This window comes from Nyctereutes procyonoides, unplaced genomic scaffold, assembly GCF_905146905.1.
Source record: "Nyctereutes procyonoides isolate TBG_1078 unplaced genomic scaffold, NYPRO_anot_genome, whole genome shotgun sequence".
NCBI classification, from domain to species: Eukaryota; Metazoa; Chordata; class Mammalia; order Carnivora; family Canidae; genus Nyctereutes; species Nyctereutes procyonoides.
The window spans coordinates 15,567-35,762 of NW_026575034.1; the positions used below are offsets into that span (position 1 = coordinate 15,567).

Consider the following 20,196-nt stretch of genomic DNA (forward strand, 5'->3'; position numbering starts at 1 on the left):
CGGGACTCGATTCCAGGACCCCGGGGTCACGCCCTGGGCTGAGCCACCCAGGCTGCCCTTAACACCCTAATTGATAGATGATTTGCAAATATCTTCTCCCATTCTGCGGTTTGCCTGTTTTGTTTTTGGTTTCCTTTGCTGTGGAAAAGTTTTTTTAGTTTAATATAATCCCATTTGTGTTTTTTAGCTTTTGTTGTTTGCCTGAGGAGACTGGTACAAAAAAATATTGCTAAGATTAATGTCAAAGAGCTTCCTGCCTATGTTTTCTTCTAGAAGTTTTATGGTTTTGGGTCTTACATTTAAGTCTTTAAGGCATTTTGAATTTATTTTTGTATACTGTGTAAGATAGTGGTCTAGTTTCATTCTTTTGCATGTAGCTGTCCAGTTTACCCAATTCCATTTATTAAGGATACTGTCTTTTCCCTATTGCATATTCATGTCCCCTTTATCATGGATTAATTGACATTTAAGTGTGGATTTATTTCTGGGTTCTCTATTCTATTCCATTGATATATGTGTCTGTTTTCATGCCAGTTCTATACTGTTTGATTACTACGGCTTTTAGTAAAGTTTGAAATCAAGGAGTGTGATAACCTCCAGCTCTCTTTTTTCTTTCTCAGGATTGCTTTGGCTGTTTTGGGTTTTCTGTGGTTCCATACAAATTTTAAGATTCTCTGTTCCAGTCCTGTGAAAAATGCTATTGGTATTTTGATGGGGATTACATTGATTCTGTAGATCACGTGGGGTAGTATGGACATTCAAAAAATATTAATTCTTCCAAATGGGATTTTCTTTTTTTTTCCATTTATCTTTCTGATAGCTCATTATTAATGCAGAGAAATTCAACTGATTTCCATATGTTACATTCGTATCCTGTGAATTTACTTATTTCATTTATTAGCTGTAAAGGTTTTGGTGGTTTTTAGGGTTTTCTATATCTAGTATCATTTCACCTGCAAATAGTGACAGTTTTACTTCTTCCTTTACAGTGTAGATGCCTTTATTTCTTGCCTAATTTCTGTGGCCAGGACTTCCAATACCATCTTGAAGAAAAGTGGTTAGACTGAGCATTCTTATTCTGGATCCTACAGGAGAAGTATTCATTTTTTTCATTGTTCAGTATACTTTAGCTGCGGGTTTGTCATATATGGCCTTTATTATATTGAGATATGTATCTTCTGTACTAATTTTGTTGAGAATTTGCTTATCTTTTAATATGTACATTTTTAAATCACCTCTGGCTCAACTCTAACATTCTGAGAACTTCTCTTATCTTTAGGTGTACCCCTTTGTACTTTACCATGTGCCTTACCCGCAGTATGTGCCCGGTGGATATTTTTCTAACATCTCTCTCTCTCTCTCCAACAAGATAGTAAGCTTTAAGAGGAGAGATCTCTACTTGTTTTTGCTTACCAGTAGGCTAAGATCAACAGATATTTTTGGATGAATGAATGAATGATTTCCCAATGATTAATTTGTGTCTTACTTTAAGATTTTGGTTCTCTCTAGCAGCAGAATGCATACTAGGTAAGAGTATTTTGTTTGTTTGTTGGTTTACAGTAAATCATTAAGGGAAGAGGTGAGTCAAGGGCAAACATGACTCCAGAGGGATATCTTAAGTTAGCTTTGATTTTGCCACCATATGATCCTACCATATTCATTTTATATTACTTGGTCCTCTTTAGCTCAGAACACACAACCAAGTTTTGAATTAAAGGAAACACCTTTAAGAACTCTAGACTTGGGGAGCTTTGCTGTCTTGGTCAGAAGAGCATGCAACTCTTGATCTTAGGGTTGTGAGTTTGAGTCCCATGATGGATGCAGAGATTACTTAAATAAATAAAAATGAAAAAAAAAAGAATTTTAGACTTAGGAAAATTTCCAGTTTCAACCTTCCCCATCAATGTTTTAGGTTTTATACTAAGAATTTAAAACATATCAAATCTATAAGTGTACTCATGCTAAATCAGTCTGAAGCTACCATTTCTATGTATTGAATCCTTGACAATTTATTCTCTTGTCAAAGTGTAAAATTGGTCTCCTGGCTTGATGTCATTACTTCTTATTGACAAACGTTGACAATGCTTGAAGTGTAGAGCCACATTTTGAATAATGAGAAGGGGGGATATGTACCTTAATCATGTTTTCTGTAGCTCCAAATGATTCAAAAAAGGGGTGGGGGGTTAATACCCAATTATAGAGGAATATTGAATTATTCCTTAATTGATTCAATGAAGTACTAAGTTGAAACTAAAAATAACTTATGAAAATTATATGTCATAGGGAAAATATTTATGCTATAATGTTAAGTATAAGAACAGATTATATTATGTAGTGATTGCAATACTGTACAACTACGTATTACTGTGACCTGGGGTGATCAGCTATCCTGGTTTGCCTCTGTTTCGGTTTTAGCAGTGAAAGTTCTGCATCTCAGGAAGTCCCTCAACCCCAGATAGACTGGGATGGTCAGTCACCCTATTAGGAACAAATTGACAAAGGGATAGTTGGGGAGAGATCATAGCAATGACTTTCATTCTTCTTTAACAATAGACTTTAGTGCTGTCTCATAAGGAGTTACATGAGGTCAGTAAAAACTAATTGAGATCATAAAAACGAATAAAATAACTAACATAACGCAGTATGCTACTTATACTTTAATAAAAAATATATATGAAGTAAAAATTTTAAAGACACAATGGTTTTGGAAAGGGATCCTCATATATATATTTCAGAAGTGGAGAAAATAAGACAAAAGTGAGATTTTATCTTCTTTGAAGGTTTTCTCATTAATTTTTCCCTTCAGGTCTCCCACTGCTCTTGTTCCTTTCTTCTAGTTCAAGGCAGGAGTGTCTGCCTCATATTTTAGCCACATTCTGGAGTGCCAAATGGGAGAAATTTGTTATTCAATTATTAAATTTTCCACGGGAATCTGTGTGTGTAAGAATACACTGGCATAAGTAGTTGATGTCCTGACATCACATAGTTCAAACTCAGATTGGGTTTATGGGAGTTTTCCTCCTGGTCTGACATCACACGAACAGAGAAGCTTGGGCAAACACCATGTTGGAATCATCGGTTTCAGACAAGAACACAAATATAGTTTTATTCATTTAAAGCTAATTTTGAGGACTTAAACAAAGTAGAGAAATGTCTCATCTCTTTTTTTGTTCCTGATCATAGGAAATATCTTTTAATGGTGGTCTCTAAGAAAGTAGAAATATCACAAGGAGTACATTTACTTTGTTTATATACCTGCCAGAATCAGGCAGCACTTAACATATAGAAAGTGCTCAAATGAAATTGATAGATTATAGCAACATTCTTTCTATGTGGGGTGCTAGTATGTCTGAATATGAACAGGAATTGGGAAGTAAGGTAGCTATCGTCTGAGATTTGGCTTTGTAACTAATTATATTAATTTTCAAGCATGATCTTTTTTTTGAGAATGTCCATAGCACCTAGTGTCTGCATTACGTAATCTAACAGCTAAGTATATGTTAATGATGTGAGTAGTTTCCCCAATGTTGTGAATGTCTAAGTCTTTTTATCCCCAAGGAATAAAACTTGATTCCTGGTTCTTTTATATCTCTATCAACACCTATTTTGTGCTGATCAGAGAGTAGGTGCCTATTAAAACCTATTGACTTTGCTCAAGTAGTTCACGCAGGCGATTAGGTTATTTCAAACATTATAAGATTTGAATAAGAAGATCTGGGTGTGAAAGAAGGCTCTCAAAATTACTAGCTGTGACCACTGACAAATTAACTTTACTTATTTACAAGTTACTTAACCTCTTTGGATCATTTGTAAAATGTGGATGGATTTTTTTTCTGGATCATGGAAATTACAAATACAACTGCTGATTATGATTTAAGATTTGGGTACTCAATTCTGATTCTTTCTTCTCTTGCCTAAAGGCTACAAGTAGGTAGGCGGTGCAACCAAGAGCCTAGCGCAGGAGTTAGGAAAAGTTAAGACAGATACAGAAAAGTCCATCTATAAGCTGTGCTGTTTTACAAAGAAAGAGTTAAGTATTGGCCACTTAGAGCTTCCCTGATGGGGCGTGGATGCTCTAAGAATGTATCATGATTTGAGCCCCATAGAAAGATAGATGGGATAGTTCCTTATTGTACCTCATAATTATTATTATTTTTGTATTATTATTATTTACTTTCCTTGAGACAGTGGTGCAAAACAGATTCCACAAAATATGTAGATGTGGAAAGAATTAAAGATAGTTTCAGGGTGGCTTGGAGCCATATTTATCTTTTTCACCAGGGGTAGAGATGGAACTGCCACTCCAACCACTACTACGAAGCCTTATCCAGGGAAAAGTTAGTGAGAAATTACAGTCTGCCTTTCTGTAATGTAAATAAGCTGCCCGACTTAGCCTCCTGCAATGGCTGCATCCTCTGCATGAGAGAAAGAGAGCGAGCTAGCGCAAGCGAGCTGTGGTCACTCCATGCAAAGGCCAGAGAGACACATGGAGGAGGCCCACCTGCAGGGGGCCTCAGGAAACAGGGGTGGATATGTCTCTTGAAAGCTGTGAACACTAATGCCTAAGAAAAGGAAACAGAAAGAAAAACGTTACTTAAGGAATGCTGTCGTTTTCTATTGGTGAAGATTCCTGCTCCTGGGGAGGTTCTGCAAAGTTTATTTCCAGTTCCTCTTCTTCTTCTTGGACTGGAATAATTTCAATGTCTTCTTCTTTCTTTGGTTGGGAAGATATTTCAGTCAGCTCAACCATTTCTTCTGTTGTTTCAATCGGCTGTTCTTTTTTTTCTTCAGCAGCTAACAGGACAACTACATCCTAGAACACAAAATTAAACATGTCTCTTGACCCTTACTATCGACACGTTTGTCAACAACCTCCATGAATATTTATCAAATACCTCCTGGTTTTTATGCTGTTTATGTTATTTCCTATATGCCTCCAAATATCAGGATTGGTTTCCCAAGGGATCAGATCACTTATCAAAGCTCATCTTCAAGGTCAGCAGATATTTGTCACTTTCCCTGGAATGATCACACAGTATTTGGGAAATAACACTGCAGTAATAAAGGAATTTAGATTCTAGTTTTGATTTGCCTTTATTGGATATAACCTTGGGAAGGTTGTTTTCTCTCTAATCCTGTTTTTCTCATTTGAAAAATGATGGAACTGTGATGATTTCTAAATTTTAATCTAACATTATCTATTTCAAAGCAGTTGATAACTGATCTGTCACTGGGATATTCATATCTCCCAATTGTGGAGCCTCTCTGAACCTATTATTTTGGAAGTGGGATTTGATGAAAAGTTGCAGGTGGGTACAGGGAGGGAATACTGAGAAATGAAATGGAAGAACTAGTGCTTTTATCAGTCGTCAACCTTCAGCCATCCTGTTTTTACACATTAAGTGTGGAATCATGAAATCAAGATGGGTTCATGGAATGAAGTGGAACTCAAGGTTAGTAAGTGCACATAGTATAAGGCTGTATCTTCTGTTTAACCTTTAGACTTATTTTAAATTTCAAGATGCTTTTGCCTCATTATTGGCATTTTCTGCTTTCCAGAGATCTGCCAAGACCATTTTTTTTATGAAGCTCCTAGGCTCAAAATTACATCAGATTACATTCTCCATAAATGATTTTTTTGTTGACATGATTTCTCAGAGAGGGTTAGTGGATGGGGTGGCTACTACTTACAGATTTAGGTTTAGAGCACAGTTTTTTCCATTCATTCTCAACAATGCCAGCTGTCACAAGTTTCTGGAAAAAGGTAAAGATCACCATCACAGCAAAAACGCCCTGGAGAACAACAGAAAAAGTGAGGGCAGAAATGTAAAAATGGCTTAAATGTAAAAATGGCTTTAAAAATGGCTTATGGTTGGTGCTCAGTCAATGATTGTTGGCCAAAATTAAATGATTAAAAGGTCAGTTATTTAGAAGATAAGTTCTTTAGGTGAGTAATGACCAACAGTCAGAACTACTAGTATCTCTATAACCCTAACCCTTAGCACAACAACTGGCACACCACAAATGGCTAATGCATGCTGCTAATAGAAAATAAGGCAGCAGTAATTAGTTGAAGAATAAATTCTACATAGGACAAATTAATCGCTGGATCCCGAATTAAGTTGTGGTGGTTTGATATCACAACCAAGGAAACCTGTCTATACTTTTCCCCTTCAGACTCTATATTAAGAACTCACTGAGGCCAAAGATGTTCGTAATAACTTAAGTGCTTCTTCAATGTTCATCATATTCATATTAATAAATATTAACAAGTAATATAATTAATGTAAAAGCAAACACATAGCACTTTCTGTGTACCAGTTCTAAGTGTTTTACATACATTAACTTATCTCAAAACAGCCCTATGAGATAAGTACTATTAGCTTCCCCATTTTACAGCTGAAGAAACTGAGGCAGAATATGGTTAAAATTCTTGCCCAAAGCCATATAGGCAGTAAGTAGCAGGTGTAGCCAATCTTAACCCAGAGTTGACACTCATAATAAAAATGTCAAACTTATTCCCTGAGAAGAAACCTAATTTCAAACTTACCAAGAAAACAGATCGTATGCTGTCACAATATTGTATAGATAAAGAGTTTTTCTCAGAGGGGTTAGCTGGGTCACAGTTGTGTATGTCAACATATGGCATGGGAGCTTTAATAAGATTCAAATTCTCCATTTTAAAGAAATGGGAAATGGTAATATTAAATATGTCCATGATCAAAAAAATTATTCCAGAAATAGCAGCAAAGAGGCTCAATGAGTTCATTATCATTTTTCCTTTGACCTGAAATAGAGACAAAGACTTGTTAACAGGGTTTGATTTCATTTGGAGAAATTTAGCTAGGAAAGAATTCCAGATCCCATTGCTCTAACTTGCAAAGGCACTGCACCAATCTCATACTAAACCACACTTCTCTCAGTGGTTTTAGTGTCCTTGTTACTATAAAGTGACAAGCTTTATCTCTAATTCCCATGCCTTCCTCAATCTTCCCCATCTCACTTTTCCCCATCACATCCAATCAGTTTATCAAGAGAAAATTCTAGGAGTCATCCTAAATTCTTCTGTTTTGTACCCTTGAATTTCCTTTCACTGCCACTGCCACCACCCTGGTAGGCATTCAGTGAATATTGGTTGAGTAAATGAAGATGGAGTATTCAGATTATATCTGTCTGCAGAGAAAGGTAGAGGGACGACAAGGAAGGAAGTTCTTCCATTGCAACGAAGTGAGAGGGTACTGTGACCGTAGGGAGGAAGGAGGAGATCGAACTTCTGAGTCTACGATTAAGTGGAAACGGTGCCAAGACCACCATCACCTGCTCCCTATTGACATAGGCTGTAATCAGCCTCAGTCTACCATCTTTCAAAATACCATTAGGACTGATGTCTCTGTAAGCATAGGTAAAGGATGTCAGAGTGAGTGTTCTACTTGCAGGGATGATAAAAGGTCAAAACAAAAATATATGTGACAAGTACCTAATGGTATAGGATTATTGATGATTATTTTAAGACATAAATAGTTCATCCCTGGCTATAAGACCTACAGATGGCAGTTCAGTAGGACTGGCTATATCTGGAGAATAAAACAACTTGTTTTTTACTCCCCAGAACTGAATTTGTCAGACCACCTCTAGAGAGGAGTCATTTACATCCAGTTAGTCTCTCACTGACTTTGGAAGTGACACAGGTTAGTAATTGCTTATTAGTAAGTATAAAAAAAACTTGGGGGAGGAACCTGCTGGTAAGCTCATGACTGGGGTGTAAATGTGTTGTGGGTATTATCAAATAAGACCCTCTGAAGCTCCTTAAAGCCTCTGGAGCACTTTCATGTATATTACCCCATTTCGTCGTCATAACAATATAGTGCCATTATTTTATAAAGGTACATAGAGGTAAACTGACTTGCTCAAAGTTAACAAGGCCTGGGTTAATCACATTATTGATTAGTTTTCTCAAATGGTGGTCTAAGAGAAATAACAAAGCTCTCTAAGAGGCCTATTAGTTTCATACAACGTTTAACATTCATAAGACCATAAGCATGTTGCTCTTCATGGATCTGCCTTGAATTCTTTTTCCATGGACATAATTCCGATGGGTCTCATTTCTAAGTTTATCATGAATAACATCACAACAGCTTTGTAGAGAATCTTTTGCTTTTGGGGATTAAGAGATAACCCAGTGCTACTATGATCTCAAAGGTCTTTAAGGGGTTTGTTTTCAATTGAGAAAGTAGATATTTCTCTGATGTGTGGGAAAGAAGGATATATGATTACTTGCCAAACTCTTCCTGGGGTTTTTGTCTGCTGCTGCCAGGAGTGATCCAGAAATGATGAACTGTGAAAAGAGAAGTAGTGGTGGAGAAGGCATGGGAGACATAGGAGAAGAGGCAGAGAGGGAGATTACTTTTAACATTCAGAACATTCAGAACTGGTTGTAAAAAAAGCTATCAACATATCCAGCCACTTTCACTAAACTGTCCAGTCATTTTTATAGTATCCATTCCTTTTAAAGAAGTCATATTTCTCTTTTATTCATGCTCAACTGTATTCAGTCTATGCCTTTTATTCAACTGACTGGGGAGCTGTGACTAGGAATACAGTTAACACCAGAGGCAGAATTCATGTTTTCAGGTCAATAAATACTAACAACTGTGAATTTGAACTTTTATTTTCAGTTTTTCTTTTTTAAACTTGTGGAATTTCTCTTTGGAATTCACAGTCATTTAAATGACTTTGATGCCAGTGAAGAATGAATCAACGTGGAACAAACTATTTGGAGCTCCACTAATATGTTGCCTGCTATGGGAAGTGACAGTGATTATTCCTCATCTTCCTTGTCTACCATACAGGCCATAAAATGGCCATAAAATGTTCTAATTCATCTTCTTTTGCTCTGAAATTTTCAATCCTGGAGGCATCTTTGTAGTAGCAACTATGGAAGTGTAATGATTGTATAAACACGGCTGCCCCATACCACACCCAGACAAGGTTACAAGCTTGGAAAACATGTACATGAAGCAGCGATGAGGATTGCTGCTCTGCCGATGAGCCGGTAGAGATTCATTTGGGATGGGATTGATTTTACCTCCTGTGACAATAGCTAAGCAGAATTACAGGAGGAAATGGGATGCTCCTGTGCCTTCCTGCTTTCTGAAACACCACGCTGTACAGTCCAAATGTTCAGTGCCTACATATTGACTTTGGAGAGGCCTTGCTTTGAACAATCTTCCTTCCCTACGTAGACCCAGCGAGGCCATCACTCTCTAAATTCACATAAAGCATAACCACTGACTCTCAATGGAATTGATCCTCAATTTAGTCAACCTCTCTTTCCACTAAATTACTTTAAATTTGTAACCTTTTCCCCAGGCATATGCCTTCCTCAACACAGAAATAATCTGGCATATCACTGTGGAGCTTTGGAACCTTCTTGTCTGCATCACTCTTCAAATGGTTGTTAGCTTTTACTTACCATAATGCCTCCCCAGAGAGGGTACCACATAGTTATACAGATGGGTGCATAGACATCCGTGTGAATCATCAGGAGGCTGCCTAGGGCAATGTGGAAGAGCCCATTCATAATCTGGACAGCCTGAAGAGAGAATGGGAGCACTGATGAACTGAAGTTATCATCAAGCCAGAAAGCAAAGGTAAGGCTGGAAGCCCTGGCTCTTGACTTGGGGCTGTGTAAAATGCCTAAAGGAAGTGACAAATGTGCCAAGACCTTTGTCTCGTTCAGATCCATTTTCCCCACCACCTGGGACATTTCCAATGCAGATATATCTGGGAATGCTGTTAACAAACTGGGATGGGAGACCCCTAAATATGAAAACACAAAATTAAAAGGAGACAGAAGATGACTGTGGTCACTTCTTTGCACATCCTTGATCTGGGGTTGGATCAAATACCTTCTAGTTGAATTGCATTCTGTACCTGGCTGACAGCATCTGCTTCTGTAGGCCAGAGAGTCTCTAGGATACAGAATGGAGTGCAGTAGACTTACCCCCAGTGTCTTAGATTCCCTCATGAAGAAGTTTTGTGTAGGGCCCACCACTGAAGGCATCCTTTTGGGAATTATTTTTTGAACAGGATACATGGCGGTAGGGCTTTTCATAGGATCTACTGGGAAAGTTCCACTCATTGAATTTCTGGGGGTCGTCATCTCACCCTCTGAACTCCTAAATATAAAACAAATAATAAAATTGGGGGGGGGTAGAGAGAGAGAGAGAGAGAAGGATTTTCAGCAGTCTGTTTTATCTCATGCATCTGAATACTTTTCTCCATATTCTCTCCATGAATGTCATTGAGGGTAGACATGGCCTCTTCCTAGTGGTTCTGGGTTAGAGGCAAAGCCCACTGCTGTGTTCCAAGACAAGAACTGAAGGGGGCATCTCAGGCAAGGACCTCTGAGGCCAGGGATCCCTGTCAGGATTCGTGACAACAATGCTTGGGGCAAACTTTATCATTGCAGAGAATACCATGCTCGCCTGTCTGCATGTCCTGTTTGTATCTCATTCCTGGATACTTTTCTTATGCTTTAATATTGGAAAATGTATTTTGTTATTGATGTGTCCTAGTCGTTTTGCTTATTTGCTTTTGTACATTGTGATGGGCCAGAGGCATCATGAAGGAGTATGGTGAGGACTGTCCTTAGAGTCAACAGGAACTGATTCTAGTCTTCCTCAACCACCAACTTTGCAACCTCAAGTAAATCACTTTAAGGAGGCTAAGGTTATATGTAAGACTGTGGTCTCCTGAAATGGGTTGCCTAGGTTTAAATGATGAATATTCTTTTTTTTTTAAAAAATATTTTATGTATTTGACAGAAAGAGAGAGAGCGAGCCAGAGAGAAAAAGCAGGGGGAACAGCAGAGGGAGAGGGAGAAGCAGGCTCCTTCCTGAGCAGAAATCATGATTATTCTATTTGTTGTGAAACTACAGGCAAGTTCTTTAAATTCTGTGAGCCTCAAGTTTTTCAATAGTAAAATGGGAATAATCATTCTTATAATATACGGTTTTGTAAGGCTTAAATGGGCTGACTGGTCTGTGCATGACTTGTGTCTTTTCATTCAGGTGTAGCTCAAATGTCAGCATCTCAGAAAAGCTTTGCCCAAATCCTCAGTCCACAGTGGTCCTCTCTCATAGCACCCCAGTTTTTTGTTTCATGGCATTTACCACTACGGGGAATTACCTTGATTATTTGCTTGTTTATTGGCAGTCTCTCCCCACTAGAATATGAATTCCATCAAAGAAGAGATCTTGTCTCTCTTGTCCACTATCTAAATTATGCCTGGATTGAGTAGTTTCTTAATACTGCTGAGGAAACAAATGTATGCCAGGGACCCATGTCTGAATAAATTTTACCTGTTTTTGTTGCTATTCTAGTTCTTAGTATTATTGCTTTTATGGTCATTAGTTTCTGTTGTTCCCGTTGGAAAAAATAAGACCAGTACCCCTGCCACAGACACGTTATGAGAAGTAAGCTCACATATGAAAGTACGTTGTACACGGGAAGCGCTGTCTGTTCTTAGAATTCGTGACTTACTCATTTCTGAAGTTAGACAGTGATTATTACCAAGACCCTTTCCAGATCTCATGTTTTAAGACTGCTCAACTCTCTTCATCTTGTGCTTCCTTTTGGCATTTGTTTATGTCCATTGCTTACACAAATTGTACTGGGCTTTTCTGGGCCCTGGAAATCTCTCTTCAGGGACGCACCTTTGGTCTTGTCTTGGTCAGCTGTAAATCATTGAAGGGACCTTGGAGACCAGGACTGTCCATCCAGCTTGCTGATCTGACTGAAGTCACAGCCAACGGGGCACCTGCAGGTGTGTTGTGGGACAGTTGCTAGGGAGTCGTCCAGGCCTCATGTTTGCACTCACTTTATAGTTACAAAGAGATTTCACATCTGGGGTTCATTGAAGCCTCACAGAGAGGACAAGGGATGAATTGCTCCTTCTGTTATGTAGAAAAGGTGACAGGAGCACAGAATACTTAGGTCACTTGATCCCAGTTACATGACTTCCAGAGATTGAAAGTGAGGCCTTGAACCTACCCAGTGAGGTATCCGTGGCTGCTTTGGCCCTTGTGCACAACAGGGGTTCCGCCTGTCACTTATGAACCTCTCCCCTCTTCAGATGGATGTTGTTTGGATGACTTGAAATCAATTGAAAACACAGTAGTTGTTTGGGACCTGGGCTGAAGGGAGAGAAGAGGCCTTGACTGGGTCCTTTGCACTTGATTTTGCTCCACTTCTCAATTTTCAGGTGTCATGTGGTCTTAGAGGTTTTGGTGCTTTGCACCACAGACCAACCAGAGAGATCACTGACGAAAATGAATGTATTAATATAGCCCATCAAGGACTTTACAGACATTCTTGTCACCAGGAAGAATTTTTGGAGCTGGTGAGAGAACCTCAGAAACCATTCTGTTCATTTCACAAATGAAGAAGCTGCAGCCCAGGCATGGGCTGTGGCTCATTACAGACCTTGCATTTGGTGACAGCCGAACCAGAGGGCGGTCACCACGACTCTAAGGCTGGCTCTGAGGCTGGCGCTCTTTCTCCCGCCTCACAGCCAGACCACGTAGTTTGTTTCCTGAGCACCCCTTGCACGCCTGGGATGTTGTGCATCAATGCCAAGCCACCCAGCATCTACCTTGCTAAATAGGCATTCTGTGTGGAGATGTGGAAGTGCAGGCCCAGAGGGGTTGACTTTTCCCATCAGTAGGAAGAGAATGAACTGACGTCCCCGCACTGCTCTCCAGAGGGCTACTTTTAGTGAGGACAACTTAAAGAGCAAGGGTCATCAATTCTTTGCACGGAAGGAGATGAATGGACCAGCGTTGTTTTAATTTCTCATTTTTCAACTGAGGTTATGTCTGTATTGTTGGTGAGATAAACCTCCTACATAAGCACCTTCTACTGGGGCCGTATCTGCAATGCCTAGTGGCAATAATGACCACTGGGGAGAAATATTTTATTTTTCTATTAAAATGGGCATCTCACTCTGGCAACTTTATTTCAATGAAGCCTTCAACACACATTACTGTAAAATAGTCGTTTATGAACATAAACATACCCGTTTCTGCATGCTTCATTTTGTGTGGAAATAATTTCTCATATATATGTTTATATATATTATGCCAGGGCATTGTAGAGTATGTAATGAAATTTTTGTTGTATGGAAATATGTAAAATTCTGCCACAAACTCCTAAGGATATCATAGATTCCTGTCGCTTTGCTTTACCATTGGTTTTGAATTGTTCACAATGACTTAAACAGTGCCCCCCCCCCCCCGCACAGTTATGCTCAAAGCCTAGTTAGTTCATTAGCAGGGGTCACTGGGCATATTGGTCAAAATATGATCACAGTAGGATTCTGTTCTCGCCTAACTATATTACCATCAGGGCTTAATTGATCAGACACTGCCCATTTTATTGCAGCGACTTCTGCAAATCTTTTTTGGTTTTCAAAAGGCAACACTGCTTCTGTGTGCATCCACCACAGAGAACTTCACAGCCTTTATGGTTTTTGGTTCAAATAATGACTTTTAGGTTCAGTAATTACATCATTTAATGAGAAGTTCAAAGCTGCCTAGCTTTTGTCACCTCAACTTCCTCCTTTGCCACTCAAAATAGTTCTGCATTTTTATCTTTTCTGGCCTCCTGCACTTCTCTCTGAGGAAGGATGTTCTCACTTCCTTTCCCTCTTGCCTGTACTCCGCAGCCCATCTCCTTCCACCAGGATGTCAGTCCTTCAGAGAAAGTCGCTCTCGTACCTGCAGTGCTTGTTTGCGGTGCCGTGCCACAGAAGGTGCCAGTCCTGGCTCTGCTGCTTGCCACTTCTGTCATCGCATTCACAGCACCATCTGAGCACATATATCGCTCGAGATGACTTGCAATTTGCAATGTACTAAACACTCAAAGAATAACTGCTCTTACTGGGCCTTTTTATGATGTAGCAGTGCTGCGGCGTCCCCAGTCCCAAAGCCCCGTCCTTCGGGGTAGCAGTGCCCACAGCCACTCCAGCCTCCCCTCTCTCCAAGCTGTCATTCCACTGTTCCTCCTCTTCCCACCCACCCACTCACCTCCACTTCGCTGCCACTTGCTGCCAGAGCCACTCAGCTGAGGCTCCTCTGCCCAAGGACTGTGCTGCAGCGTCAGTGGTCTGTCCCCAGGCATGACTGCTCAGATTGCTTGGTTTCTGTTCCCCAGCCACCCATGCTTAAAAAGTGGGAGCCATGCTTCTGTCCACCTCCAGGTTCAGTCAGGGGCTAAGTCATGCCGCCTCTTCCTCTGTAAAGGATCTTATCTTGCATGTGGACCATTTTCTACTCCCAGTGTCACCCCATTAGTTTGATTCTCGTTTCCTCTCTTGATTTAGGCACAAAAAAATCCTACTCTTCTGCCTTCGGTCTTTCTCTTGTCTAATTCATCCTCCACAGGGCCGCTAGATTGGCCCTAGATTAAGTCCTGAGCTTGAACTCTTCATCTGGGCCGTCATCGCCTCCTGGCTCAGTGGTGCAGCTGGACATCCTTTCTGAGGCTGCACCCCACCACTCCCCGCCAGAGCCACTCATCTAGACACATCTCCTTCGTTCTTCTTGGAGCCCTGTCCACATTGAAGTGCTCCCCTCCTGCCCCCTTCATGGCCAGACTACGCATTAGATGCTCATATCACCTGAGACTGTCTGGCATTGACCTTCTCAAAGGCCCCAGTTCTCTGCGTTCTTTCCTTGTCCCAACCATTTTATTTCTCATGTAATAGCCCCTCTAATGAGCTATACATTTCTTAAGCGATGTCCTACTAGGCTTACATACAGAACCTGCTTTTTACATGTATTATGAGCTCAAAAAATGCTAAGCTAAGCTTCTTCCTCAGCGAACACTTACACAGAAATGCTTGGGATTTTGGACCAAAAGGTGATTGTTTCGTCTCACTTGATAATCAGTGAGATCAAGCCATTTTGTGGTTAACATTATAAACTGGTTTTAGGAAACAAGTATGACATGGGTAAAACACATCTTTGCGGCCCTTCCTTAAATCTTCCTCGTCTGCAGCGCCCACTCTCACTGTAAGCTTCTGTGATAGATTTGAGACAGGGTTTTGTGTTCAGTTTCATGCCCCCCCCCACCCCAGTCCCCTCCAGAAAATGCTAGCCTGTGATGTTTAACAACATCTTGGGGTACTCACATTTAGCAGGATATCTTTGGAGACAAAAGTATTCAAAGCCAGGGAAGTCGAAATATTTTCACGATAGCCATGGTTGCTTATTTTCCTCTTTAGAACCAGGTGGTTCTAAGGGCTTTAGGATTACACCTCCTTAAATCTTCTACAAAGCAGTGGGTAATACCATTGCTTGCATCTTATAAGTAAGCAAGCTGAGGGATGTGGGGTTTGGTAACTTGCCTGTAGGCTTGCAGGTGGTGGAGCTCCGGTTTGAGCCCAGCAGCTTGGTGACTATGCTCTTGTCTACGCGCTGCAATCTGCTGCTTTGGTAGAATGGCTCCTAGTTCATTGGCCAGGGAGTAGGTGGGCAGCAAGCCTTGATACCCCTCCTCAAATTGTGACAATATCAGTAAACCTGACCATGGAAACCCTTGAGTGAAAGTCGAGAATCTCTAGTCTCCAAAACTATCTAATGCTTTACCCATTGCTTCCTTTGACTACCTTCAACAAAGCAAACTGGCTCCTTACCTGAGTGTCTGTGGCCTTAGGGCGAGTGGCTGATTCAGTTGCTCGCTGCTGAGTTCACTTCCAGTGCTAGTGAACACAGGGGTGAGTGACATAGGCAGGTCTGGGGCCTCTCATAGATACCAGGTGACAGGAAATCAGTGGCTTCTGCTACCTTGGCCTTTGCCCCAATCACTTTGGTTTAATGCACACTTACCAGAGCCAAAGGATATACAAAAAAGTTTCAGCCTTACCAGGAGGTTTCACTTCTTGAAAAAGACCCCAGGGGACTGCCTGGCGTACTTTACGCTACCTTAATTAGAAGATTTTGCAGCCCCCACCCTGTAAGCAGGTGTGGATGGTGGGTCCCCAAGGGCAAGAAGGGCTCTAGAAATTCTCTAAAGATGGGCTGTTAGGACTTTTACCTTTTTACTTCACTTTTAGGAGTGGCTATGTGGGAAGAAGCCATCCAAGCAGAGAGATTCAGGAATCACTGAGCCCGGTCGTTGGGGAGAGTTGTAGGTATTCTTCTCCATATATTGTCCACAATTACCTGCACATAGGGTTCTAGTGGGACCATGTATGTCTTGTATGGGATTTGCTGGAAATGGCCTAATCATAAGCTTTGGTGCTGTAGAATACATCCCCAGAAGCTTGAGGCAAGAGTTTCATGTTTTGGGATACAAACTGAAGTAGCTCTTTTACCTACAACCCACCTTTTTCTTCCATCTATCTCATTCCCTTGTATCCCCTCTCTTTTCAGTCTGGCCTGGAGCTGTGCTACGGCTACATCAAGGGAGGGAATGGAGGAAGCCAGTGGCCAGGAGAGTGTAACATTTGGGAAAGGAATCAAAGAAAGTTTTGCCCAAAGATACTGTTTCCCCTGCCCCCACCATATATAGCTTTTATGTTCATATGTTGGATTTTTCATTGCTTTTTAATTTCCTTGTCCATTGCTTTATTTAGATTAGAGACCCAGGGCTGTAATTAGGTAGTTGTTTGCCTAATCTAAAAGGCTGAAATATGTCAGCTCTCCTGCCAAGTTTGAGGTTAATTCCTATCTTCCTTCCATCTCTCTCCCCTCCTTTTGTCCCTCCCTCCCCACCTGTGTCTCTCCCTGCCTCCTGCCTTTCCTCTCTATTTCTCCTTCTTCCTCTCTCTAAGGCAGTTTGGATCAGGGGGTTAGAACTACTGCATAGAAGTGGTTCTAGAGTGGCTGATGTTGGTGCAACATCAGAACAAATGCCACCTCCCCACCATTGGGACGGTTTATCCGTGGAACAGGCTACCATTTGAATAGAGAACTTGCTTTCATCAAGTAAACAGGAGCAAAAGGCATGCAGTCACCTCTCATAAATCTCCTACAGAGAAGAGGGAAACCATAAGCTTCTGGATGTAGGTCTGAAGATCAGCTGGAGTGCTTGAACGGCTGGTGACAGGGATTCTGAGCCGTGAAGCCTGAGGTTGGAGTCTGGGATGGTGGGTGGGCCCTGGGATGAGCCTTCATTTGAGTGGACATCGAAACAGGGTCAGAACGTGGCAAACGCGTGGCATCAGTGGGGCTCCGACTGGGCGCACATAGCCTGAGTTTTCGTATCCTTTTCTCTGCATAGACCCTGTTTTCCCAGGTCTGTCTTAGGGCGTTTACTACTGTGATTTGTGTGGCTGGTGAGATCAGTTAGGCGGCTGTTGTGTGATTCCTCGTGAATAAACTTGAATTTGAATTTATATAAACAAACTTTCACTTTGTCTTTGCTTGTTTGGATTGATTGACTTTTCAGTGCTTGAGTGTGTTGAAATCCCCACTAAGGCTTGGATTCGGTAGTACTTCCTGTGTTCCATAGTTTTTTTTTTCTCTGTAATGTTTGAGGATATGAGTTCAAACATTTACACATTTAAAATCTTCCCTCTGAATTAAACCTCTAGTGGCCCCCTTCCTTCCAAAAGATCTCTTTCTTAAACTCTACACAAAAGTTTATTAACTAAACTTTAGTTCATATTTGCCTTCCTTTCATTTTTCACTCCCCTCACCTCCTAACACTCTTTTTTTTTATTTTTTTATCCCCTGGTCTTTGGAACATTTTGCCTCTCCTATGGAAACTACATTCTACATCACAATTTCTTGTGTCCTTGCCTTACTCAGCCATTGTTGTATTTGTCCCGTGGAAACTTTAAAGTGGGGCTGGTTTTTCTGATTGCTATGAGAGACAGTGATTCTGCTTTGGTTCTTCCTTCCATCCAGATGGATGAGGCACTGCTCAGGAAGGCATTGGCACTCTGAATTATCTGGCGTTGCAGGGTTTTGGCTCCAGAGAATTGGCAAGGGAGATGTGGGGTCCCTCAAAGGTGAAACTAAAGATCTTATTGCAAATAGAACTTGATTATATTTTGAAAAATCTCGGGGTTGTACTTGTAAATTTACGAAGGAAAATGTAAATTCAACTGCATAAGAGCTTTGTAGTTCATGAGGTCTTCCTTCTGTTCTGATGGACTACTTTATATTTTTAACAGGCAAATAACATGAGTTGAGCACCTACTTATATGTCAAGCTCTGTCCATATAGCACCTGTATTGGTTCCATTTTATAATTCTGGGGACTAATGGCCATGAAATGAGGGAAAGTGGCCCAAAGTCACATACATGATAAAATGTGATCTTTAGAAAGCAAGAAAACCTCAAATATAAATTTAAAAGAAAACCTACCATTTACCATGTGATCTTTAAGTTCCAAGCATTGATTAAATTAGTTCACGTTTCATTTAAGGCTCATGGTAAACCCATTAGGTAGGTATTATGATTGCATTTTAGTCTGGAATTTAAAACTCATAGAGGTTAAATAACTTGTTCAAGGCACTAAGCTTTAAATTGCAGAATTGACATTTAGACCTAGGTCTGATTTATAAGCCTTTACAGTTACATAATAAGGATTCTTACCCTTAAATATATCTCACATACCCACACATCTCAGCCTCACTCAGGCACCAGATAGTTTTCATCATGACTGGAAATCATTTTTTTAAGTAACTATTTTTCATTAGAATCTCACTTGCCTGCCTCCTGCCCTCACATATGTACCCATAGGCCTTTCCCCTTCCAGCTTCCAGCAGAAATGATAACCCAATAGTTTATCTCTTTGCATATGCTACATGTTTTATATGCCCAAAAAAGCATAGGATAATGAGATTTGGAGTTAGGCATCTTGATCCAAATCTGGATTCTAAATCCTACTCCCTTTTGTGGCTTCTGAAAAATAAACCTCTTTGAGCTTCAGTTTTCATGTCTGTGTCACAGGCTAGATGTACCTCCTCCAGAGGGCTGTTGTGACAGCTGGGGCCACAGGAGAAGATCCCTAACACTGAGCAGGTATTCAATCAGCGGAAAGAAACATCATGTGAGGTGGCCATCTCCCCGTGCAGCCTGGGAAACTCCTGGAGTCCCTGAGGCTCCTTAAGGGGTCTGTGACCTCAGGACAGCGCTCATAATAATACCAAGACTTTAGTTCCCCTTTCCACGAGTTTACAGCAGTCATCTACACAGACTAAAGAACATTAGATAGCACATCAGACTGAATGCAAAAGCAGTTTCCAGCACCCAGTTACCTTCCATTAAGATAGAAGCTCTGCATTGGAGTCGCCTGGAGATTTTTAAAAACTATGGATTGCCGGGCTCTCACCACATTCTTACTTAATTGCTAAGGGGTAGTATCTGGCACATTGTGAGTGTTGGGAGGCTATTAAATATTAAAGTTCATCTAGTGATTTGAATGTGCAGTAAAGTTAAATTGGCATTTGCTTTTCAATGGGTGTAAAGTTTTTGTTAGGTAAGATGAGTAAATTCTAGAGGTCCACTATACCACTGAGTACTTAGTTAATAATACAGAATTGTACACTCTAAAATATGTTATAGTTCTCATGTTAAGTGTTCTCATCAGGAAACAGAAACCCCACAAAATAACACAAAAAAATATTGGAGCTGACGGATATGCTTAAGGACCTCGGTTGTGGTGATGGCGGCAGAGGAGTACATATACGTTAAATGTGTGCATTTGTTTGTATATAAACTATAACTAAAAACACCTAAAAATAAAAGTGAAGGAATGTTAAGTAACCTAAAAAAGGAAATTTATAAAACTATGTATCAGTGCCACTCTTCACACTAATTTTTATTTTGGAAAATAACAGTTATGCTTAAAAATGTTACTTGTATTAATGTGTGATGAGCTTCAATACTTCTTTCAGAGTTATAAAGGTGTTCTGAGACCAAGAGTCTAGGACATGTTGGTATGTCTGCGTGGGCATTAAAGCCCTGAGCTCTGGAGCCAGACTGCCTGTTGAGATCATGGCCCTGCCATGGCAGCCTGTGCCACCTGGGGCACTTTATTTACCTTCTCTTGGTTTCAGGCTCCTTGTCCATGAAATGTGTATGATAATAAAATTCACCTTTTAGATATTTTGTGAGGTTAAGTGAGTAATACATATAACATACTTAGTACAGTACATGGGATATTATAGTGATTTCCCCAA

The 20,196-nt window shown here is 40.5% G+C and overlaps 1 protein-coding gene across 1 annotated transcript; it reads right to left on the reverse strand.

Moving 5' to 3' along the window:
• Positions 1-4,594: 4,594 nt before the first annotated feature.
• On the reverse strand, positions 4,595-10,162 carry MS4A1 (membrane spanning 4-domains A1). Its single transcript, XM_055317573.1, has 6 exons — positions 10,004-10,162; positions 9,473-9,592; positions 8,279-8,335; positions 6,551-6,787; positions 5,688-5,793; positions 4,595-4,806 (listed from the first exon to the last, which is right to left on the reverse strand). Exons 1-6 carry the CDS (start codon positions 10,160-10,162, stop codon positions 4,595-4,597), a joined length of 891 nt encoding a protein of 296 aa, XP_055173548.1.
• Between the last annotated feature and the right edge of the window lie 10,034 nt (positions 10,163-20,196).

Bases quoted from the DNA above. Each gene is read 5' to 3' on its own strand.
- MS4A1 (XM_055317573.1), bottom strand. From the start codon at position 10,162: ATGACGACCCCCAGAAATTCAATGAGTGGAACTTTCCCAGTAGATCCT. The intron at 9,593-10,003 runs GTAAGTCTACTG...TTCTCTCTTCAG, and splicing joins GGGAATCTAAGACACTGGGG to GCTGTCCAGATTATGAATGG. The intron at 6,788-8,278 runs GCAAGTAATCAT...TCTCTATTTCAG, and splicing joins AAAACCCCAGGAAGAGTTTG to GTCAAAGGAAAAATGATAAT.